General features: G+C 37.3%; 1 protein-coding gene across 1 annotated transcript; it reads right to left on the reverse strand.

The window, feature by feature from the left end:
- Nucleotides 1-382: 382 nt before the first annotated feature.
- Nucleotides 383-4,325, reverse strand: LOC103477867 (free fatty acid receptor 2-like). Its single transcript, XM_008431202.2, has 3 exons — nucleotides 3,574-4,325; nucleotides 667-1,183; nucleotides 383-436 (listed from the first exon to the last, which is right to left on the reverse strand). Exons 1-3 carry the CDS (start codon nucleotides 4,323-4,325, stop codon nucleotides 383-385), a joined length of 1,323 nt encoding a protein of 440 aa, XP_008429424.2.
- Nucleotides 4,326-9,554: the final 5,229 nt, after the last annotated feature.

A 9,554-nucleotide genomic window follows, 5' to 3' on the forward strand; every position in this document is an offset into this window, starting at 1 on the left:
AACAACAAACAAGCCACCTAGCATATATGAAAATACACATTTCTAATTTTGTCTTCGTATATATTTCCTGACAGGTTAATCCTTATAGTTAGCTTTTATTGTTTTACAAGTACTATCTTCATGTGTACTTAGAAGAAGCTGCTGGTACGTGGTAGCAAACCGGAAACGTGTCAAASCTGAGGAAGCTATCATYGACTTCAAGCCTGTCARCTTCCTGGTGACTAATAAAATGTCAAATACGTCATGTGGGATGGAACGCATGTTGATCATGAATTAGTACCCTAAATTTGTCCCTTGTCTCCATTTACTCCAGTGCTTTCTGAAAATTGATTTTTTGCTTGTGAAGTGAAAGACAGAGGAGGAAAAATAGAATATAATTGGATCAATACARGTRTTCAACGTGCTGAGCAGCAAAGTGTAGTATCTCCACACTGGGCTTTGACMYTGGAAGTAACCCAACAAAAAAGAGAAGTTGAACGGTCCAACACAAATGAGGAACACAGCAAGAGTTCCTAAAGCCATGCCAATAGCCTTCTTCTTCTGCATCCAGGGTATCCTGGGACGGCTGTACAGAATCAAAATTAAGTGTAGGTAGCAGAAAGTAGTAATTAAAAGAGGCAGAAGGCAGAACAGAAAGAAAAACTCCAAACGCAGGGGTAGAAGGACCTCCAGCTGCTTCTCTGTGAAGTTTTCATAGCACATAGAGGAGTCAGAGCTGGACAAGGAGGGGTGATGTTGGATGATGAATGTGATGCTGCAGTGTCCCATTGAGATCAGCCAAATAGCAGCACTGATGACGATCGGATACACAGGTTTCTTGAGGTGTTGGTAGATTACAGGAAATGCTGCTCCGACGTAGCGGACCACAGCGATTGCCATCAGCAGCAAGGAGCTGGTGTGGATTGTGGAGAAAAAGGTAAAGGAGGTGATGGAGCACATGAGGTCTGACAGATTCCACTGCATCCCCGATGCTGCCTCGTGCATCTTGAGAGGAAGGATGATCAAGAAGAGCAGGTCGGACACAGTYAGATTCAGAAGCAGGATGTCTGTTGGGAGAGGACTGTGGTGGATTTTGATGCTGAAAGCATACAGAGCCACCAGATTGGCAGGAAGGCCAATCAGGAAGGAAATTATGTAAACCGTCAGAATAATCTGACTTTTCACSAATAAATTCATCTTGATCCTGAAGGTAGAAAAATAAAAACTGTCAAAATGTATATTGTAGAGACAGTATATAGAAAACATTATTCATAAATTCCAACTTTGCTGCTRTAGTGTAATTTCCAAAAACTAAAACAAATGTATTTGTTTTCTTGTAATTTAGTTGCCCTAAAATAAGGAACATATTAATTAGAAATATATTAACATTTCCCAGTTTTAWTTAGAAATCGTTGTCAATATCATTGTGTTTCTGTTACTGATAATAAATTAACTTTATGAGAGAAATGGCTCTTCTGTGGCACCAATTTGCCCAAGTCTAAACTGAAAATATTGAATTATAGAAGCAAAAAACAAACAAAAACCCACATTTATTGATTTACAAGATAAAGATATGTACTTGCCTAATGCAGCAGTCAACATCCAACGTTTTTACTGTTTTTGAAAGTAGAAAAAGATGAGAAAATTAGGTGCCTGTTGACTTCAACGACGACTTGGTATTAAATGAACAGGAAACAGCTCTTCACACTAAAGGCTTTAGTGACTCATACCTCTCCTCTCCTCATACCTTAACGCCTTCAGGTTGCTATTTATTTCAATTCAAAACTCTACTACCTGTTTACAGCAGGGTATTTAAACCGAACTTTGGGTTGCTTTTTGTTTGTAGTTTGGACTTTTAGTAGGTACTTGGTCATTTTTTGCTGAGCTTTGGTCTGCTTTTGTCTTCAGATTTGGAGTCTACTGTGCTTTATTTTAATATGTTTGTATGATTTATATCTCTGCTCCCTTTTGTGCTTACTCTGGTTTTACTTAGTTGATGTTTTCCTGTCCCATTTTCCCCCTTGTATTCATTCAATCATTCTCTGTATCCAGCCTCCCTCAGTTGCTTCGATCCACTTTCCTCCAAGCTGCTTCTACTCAGTTTATAAGTCTCTCCTGTTTTCAGTGATCAGGTAAAAATCTGTCTTGATTTTCCTCTGATCCCTCTGGTGTGTGATGCTAGGTTTTGTTTCAGCGCCACAGTTTCTGACTAGGAAGGTCCTGCTTTGACAAACACGGATGTGGTTGTGATTTMCTTTGGCAATAATCCGTAAAGGAGTCTAGCCAATCAGTTTATTTTCTTTCCTGTAGGTTTTTAAACTCTTCTGTTGTTACAAGTTTTTAATTACCGCTGCTTGAGACATGGAATACACAATGTTAAACAAAACAAAAAAGAACTAAAGCTCCTAATTGCAGAAAGCATTTATTAAAGCTGCCTTATGGCTGTATCTGCACTGAAATATGTAAGTTAAATAACGAGAACATAGAATTATCCTGATATTGTCCTTCTAGTCTTTCCGACTGAATCTAGAATATAACATCAGTCCATTGTGATTGCATAAACTTCAGTGAGGGTCATGTAATCACCTTCAGCAGCCTCCATAACAGCTCTCAGTATAACGATGGCCAAATACAGTATGACAGTGAGTTTACTGCACAACTGTTTTAGTCTGTTCTAGTCATGTTTCTCTTTGTTCTACAAGGATTGGACAGCAACAAACGTTTCCTCTTTGAAGGTTGCTTAACACATAAAAAAAAAAAAAAAATTTTATGACATTACATATCACTGGAGGAATTTGTGCAGTTTGCTAAAATTCACAAGACAGTGTGAAATGGTGTGCCATTTTCATTCAGAGAAACGTCCCACATTTGCAGMTGTTTTGAGTTGGTATTTATAACTTTATTYCTTAAAATCAATACATTTCTAAAGCTCTTAGGACATTGAAACTAATCACACAGTAATCTAGCTTCAAACCCAACCACATGATAAAATACATATTTTAATTAGTTTATTTTTTTAATCCCTTTCCAAACATGTTACCTTGGTCTTGATCTCTTTACAAATTAAGACAAATTAACTTCTTTTTACTTTGCATATTTTTACTTACACATTAATTCTATACATACATCTATTGAATGCACTGGTGCAGAGTATCTCACCTACTCTAAAGGATTAATTTATGTCAACCATGATAAATTAATCTACCAGAGTAAAGCTGACAGCTTCCTGGTGACTAATAATATTGTCACCAGGAATACTGAAAGTACGTCTTTCAGTTTTCTTCTAAAAGGGTTAACCAAGGTTTTGGGTTAATATACATCTAATAAGAAACAGCACTAGATCATTTCAACACAACTGAGCTGAAAACAACTGAATAAAGAAACTGTAGAGCGAGTGCTACTTTAAAATCAAATAGCAGGATTAGAATTCAGATTCAGCTTGAACATGTGCCCCTTACTTCCATGTTTACATCAACAACACGACGCTTTCTGAAAATGGATTTTTTGCTGGTGCAGTGGAAGATTGAGGAGGAAAAATAAAATATGATGGGATCGATGCAGGTGTTTAATGTGCTGAGCAGCAAAGTGTAGTACCTCCATTCAGGGCTCTTACCCTGGAAGAAACCCAGTAAATGAGAGAAATTGTATGGCAGAACACAAATGAGGAACACAGCAAGAGTCCCCAAGGCCATGCCGACAGCCTTCCTCTTCTGCATCCAGGATATCCTGGGACGGCTGTACAGAATAAAAATCAAGCGCAGGTAGCAGAAAGTGGAAATTATAAGAGGTATAAGGCAGATCACAAAGAAAAACTCCAAACGCACTGGGAGGAGAACCTTCAGCTGCTTCTGTGTAAAATTCTCATAGCAGATAGAAGAGTTTTTGCTGGAGAGAGATGGATGATGCTGGATGATGAAAGTGATGCTGCAGTGTCCCATTGAGATCAACCAAATARCAGCACTGATGACGATCGGATAYACAGGTTTTTGCAATAACTTATAGGTAACAGGAAAGGCCACTCCTACGTAGCGGACCACGGCGACGGCCATCAGCAGYAAGGAGCTGGTGTATATTGTGGAGAAAAAGGTAAAGGAGGTGATGGAGCACACGAAGTTGGGCAGATTCCACTGCATCCCCGATGCTGCCTCGTGCATCTTGAGAGGAAGGATGATCAAGAAGAGCAGGTCGGASACAGTCAGATTCAGAAGCAGGATGTCTGTTGGGAGCGGCTTGCAGTGGATCTTGACACTGAAGGCATAAAAAGCCACCAGATTGGCTGGAAAGCCAATCAGGAAGGAAATGATGTAAAACGTCAGAATAATCTCACTTCTCACCACTGACGCCATTATGGACCTTAAAAAAAAGGAGATAAAAAAATATTTGCATTGTTAGAGTCAATGGCAATGGCCAATTTCATGAATGTATAACAATTATTTTGACTCCTTAAATCAACAACAGATTAAACTGCTGAATTTCTTCATTTTCTTTGATTTTGAACACCATGTCAATTATCTTGTGGCTAAATTTAAAAAAAAAAATGCAGTGCTGTGTTTACAGGCAGAAATCCGCTGTTAAATATTTCCACTGAGTCAGAAAAAGCCTTACATGAGATCTGAAACTCTACTCACGTTTCAAATCTAAGACCAACAAACAGGAGTTTTGCCTTAAATCCAAATTACAGCTAACAATATATATATTCCTGAGAAGAATTTTCTTTGAGAAGAGAAACAAAGCTTTCTTACCTGAGGGCATGTAAAATGCTAACAAATCACAAGTCTTTGGGTACTGACTTCAGCTAAGTATAGCTTTGTTCATGTGCTCTCAGTTTAAAGATGACTTGATATAAAATCATGCAACCCGGAAACMCCTACAATCGTCACACTGAAATATGACAGAGCCTTATTCATCCTATGCTGAGCAATGAGCATTCACCTCCCTGTTAATATTAACTAACATGCAAAATGTCMTTTCCTTTAAACTTTGTATATTAAAAAGGGCTTGCTTTCTTTTTGAGTGAACTTTGAACTAAACAAGAAACGTAGCTTTTCTGAGGCTGAATGTTGTGCCTCAACATTCAGTTCGTGAGAACCTCAGAGCCTTGGTGACTGTTTTAGAATATTTATACACCCAGAGTGGCAGCAGAATCTTCATTGAGGTTTTCACAGCTGAGTCCTTCTGAAATGGCTCATGCTTGCATTTCCTTTTGGCCAAATATAATCATAGCAGAYTATATGCTAAAAAATACCACTTGATATTTTGAACAATGACAGCACTCTAAATATCTACACACTTACATAGTTGTTTGTTTGCAAAAATAACTGTGCTTAAGACAACATAGATACAAACAACTATGGCTGCTATATATATGTTTYGRAAGAAGAGGAAGTGCAATGCAACCTACTGTGTCATAATGGGTTTTCTCAAAGGAGTCATCGTCTATGTTGCCGTATACAACCTGCAGAAATGAACAATTGAGATAAATACWTTTAAACATTCAGTGAAAATTAAGTTTTGAATATTGTTCAAAGTGAGAATATGATCACTTTCCAGGGATTATCTTTTAATCTGCATGAGAACCAATATGTTGTAAATCAATGGTTTACCTGTCCATAAATGAGCTTTGAGTCTGGCTCTTTCTCATGTTCTTTGTCACAAAATGCTTTTTTCTGCTGCTGCKGAAGTTCCATTGAAGTCCTCACGTCTTCCAAAAAGTCATTGTCATAAACACATGACCAAGTGTTTTCCTCAAGGTTACTTTCAGGTGTCGGTTGGTTTGTGTCTGAGTCTCCTAATCTAATAAAAAACAAAAGAGGAAAGTTAACACAGAGCCAGAAATGAAGGTTAGACTGAAGCTGGGGTCAGGATATCGTACTTTTTTTTTTTTTTTACAAGTTTTTCTTTTATGTGTTTCAGTTATTGTCTTAGGTTAAATTGTGGTTTGTTGTTTGATTTTGTAAAACATAAAAGTAGTTCTCTCTACCTTAGTGGTATGTAGTACCGTTCTTCCAGTTGGACAATTGCGGGAGACAGTGGGGCCCTTCAGAATAAAGCGAACGTATAATTTTGATGTTGCAAATTAAATTAAAATTCTCATAGGAAAAAAAACCCAAAACATAAAAGGTTACAAGCTAAGACCTGTCAATCAGTTGTAATGTAAACATTTTCAAAGACAAGGAGTAAAGACAACCAACCTGCTCATGTTCAATTTTCGCTTAATACAAAATGTGAATCCCAGCATCAAAATACATCCCATAATCATCAACCATAACCATGTAAGCGATGAAGCTGCAGAAAAGAAGACATACGTTCACATAGGACATAGACAAAAACGAAACAGTCATCACCAAGAATTTAACTTACATGTTTCTGACGTAATGTTTGAAATCAGCTGCTTGGTGTCATTGCCAAATTCATTCCAGGCTATGCACCTTACGCTGCCCTGGTTTAATATTTGCAAATTAATTTCCCCAGACACTACATTTGGCTTGGTTGTATAGTTGGTGGTGACTGATGAAAGATGAGAGTCATTTTCAACAATATCCCAGGATATGGAAGCAAAAGGGAAGGCCTCCGCGTGGCAAAAGCACCTCATAAGATCTTCCATCAGGCTGCATGAGGACTCAGGAAGTATGGCTGGAGCATCTGGAAAGACGGAGTAAATCATTGACATTTAATATAAGCTAAAATCTCTTGACTTATATTTTTTAAAATGATAGCAACAAAGCCATTGCTTTGGAGAAATCACTAGGAAGCAGTGATTTCACTATTATAGAAAATTGGTGGATAGAGCTGAAAATGTTTCCTATGAGCAAAGGCAGCCTGTAGCTTTGACACAGTTGCACCGATTCTGTCAGGAGAAATGGGTCAAAATTCCAACAAACTATCATGTGGAAAAGGGATACATTATAAAAACTGATTAAACTAAATACTAAGGAAATGTATATCTATACATGTCTGAATTTGAACAAAGTAAAAACAAGATTGAGCATTATCTATCAATGATTATTCTGACATTTAGGAAAGACATCATAAGACCATCGTTGTATATTAGATCAAAAACCTGTTAAGAATGACTCTATCCGGCCCATACTACATTGTCAGATTTTGCTGTAAAAATATGTGATGCTTTTATCCAGTAATAATAACGTTAAAAAATATATTTGTTTTCGTACACTGAACAAGGAGATCCATCCAGTCTGATTGTCCCACTCCAATGTCATTGTAAGCCAAGCAGGACAGAGAAGTATTTCTAGTAATGTTGTGAAAGGACATTATTCTCTGAGTTGAATTTATTTCGCTGTTAATACCCATCTGCCTTATGATCCATGAGTATGTGTGGGGTAGAGGGTAACTATTAGCAGCGCAATTTGCAGTAATACTGCCTCCTTCTATTATCATGGCTTTTTCCAGTTCTATCTTCACATTGGCAGGTTGACCTGTAGATGCAAAAGATAAACACAAATCTTGAATGATAAAATTGATAGGTAAATAAATGTTTGTGTTGTAGTTCATTTGAACTTACAGTCTAACTTTCACTTACCAAAAACACTGAGGGTTATTTGAGGACTTGTTGTGGTCAAAGTTCTGAACTGAGCAGAACATCTAATTTGGGTTTTATGCATGTCTAGAGTAGCTGTTCCCCGCAGTGTTTCTCTGTAGAGCCATAGATTCCCTCTTTTTGAACTGAATGTCACTGAAGTGAAGTTCTGTAGAAACTGGCTTCTGTGCCACTGAATTAAAGGAGGGGAATACGGGCAGGAGTGCTCTATGCTGCAGTCGACCTCGAAAATACTTCCTTCCAGGATCACACTCTGGACCGATATCATGGGGTCTCTTCTCTCTAAAAATCGAAATGAGAGAGTAAATCAAATTGTAAAATACATTATACATTTTTTAAGATTAATGCTGAGGTAAATTTGTTTGAAGGGTGACAAGTGTTTTAATCTTTTAGGTACTGTTAGAGTAAACTACAGATTGATCATTCACTGCTAAAGAGAAAAACATAATTTTAAAATTTCAAACAATTAAAAAGATTTCATATTAAATATAGTCAGGGTAAGAACAAAAAACTTTCCTGAGCAGTTTTTAATGGGAATCCTTGATGTGAAAATATCATTGCCCTCTTTTTTAAAAAAAAACTAAGGAGTGTGATTTATCACATTTTTTGGTTCAGTTTTACTAGTGAACAAAATACCAGAGTATTGCCTAGTCTGTCAATTCAAGTTACTTTGTAAATAGAACAACATGAGGTACGTAAAAAAAACCAGCGCATTATGCCCTGAACTACAGAAATTCAACAACAAATTATAAACAAAGTTCTAGGATAATAAAGCCATTTCTTAGGTTTCAGAACTTCAGCGAGCCACACAGAGAAGCATTCAAAAGCATCATCCACAAAGGGAGAAAACATGGAAAGGTGGTGAACCTTCCTATTTGTGGTCGCCTTAAGCACCAAACACAATAGTATCTATTCAAAGTACTTTTTGCCACATAACTATGTCAAAACAAGCCCTACAGATAGTCTTAAATTCAAGGGAAAGAATAGCATGAAGCACTTACTCATGCACTGACTGTAGAAAAAGTGTTAAACAGATCAACAGCCAGACCACACAGGATGGCCCCACTTATCAGTGGTTATAGGTACGTGAGTGTGTCTAATCACTTCTATCTTTAACAGAAACTATCTTACATTCAAAGACATTTTTCTCAATTTTGGAAACAGATGTGAGCTACAAATCAGACAACTTTGTAAAAGGTTATAAGAAAAAAAAGATGGCATATCCACATTAAGATGTGATACTCTGGTACAGACAGCAATGAGGTATTTTGTATATTTATGCATGTGCATGTCGGACCAGACAAGAACATGTAAAAATGTGTATTAAAATCAGTATTTCTGGAATTACATACTGCATGGAGTAACATCTTCAATTTTTTTTGCAACTCTTAAACTCAGACAGTTCTTAACGTGGAATGTCACCTCAGACTCAACAAACAAAATATGGATTTCTAAATATATACATACCAACAAAAATAATAACTGTTTGATCATGAAATTTCTGGGTGGCTTTAGAGTCGGGGTTGATCCACACATAAACTCTCAGGTTGTTGTCAGCCATCGTCACATCTTGGATCTTCAAGGTGCAGTTTCCCTCTGCAGCTTCACCCACCACATAGGTCCTTCCTCTGAACTGGGCTTCCACTCGATTAAATTGTTGATCGTATACCACGGGATAATTCATATTGTGGTACTTGTACCAAATGACACGTAGATGATACTGTGTTAAACACGGCACCACAGCACAGCTTCCTTCGACTGCAGTGACTGTTGTCGGCACATGGATGGTCCAACATCTGACCTCGTGGAGAACTGGCATGGGAAATGGATCCAATTTAGATTTTTGTGTTTTGATGTGTGTTGTTTGTGAAGTGGAATTTTTATTTTTTAAGCAAAGCTGGAAGCCTATTATAAATGGTAACCAGAAATTTGTTTTTAGCAGCATGTGAAGCATTTGCAGTAAGAAAATGACATAAAAACCCAATTATTATGTTAGATATTTTATAAAATGATGACA

The sequence above is a fragment of the Poecilia reticulata genome, linkage group LG16 (genome assembly GCF_000633615.1).
Source record: "Poecilia reticulata strain Guanapo linkage group LG16, Guppy_female_1.0+MT, whole genome shotgun sequence".
NCBI lineage: Eukaryota > Metazoa > Chordata > Actinopteri > Cyprinodontiformes > Poeciliidae > Poecilia > Poecilia reticulata.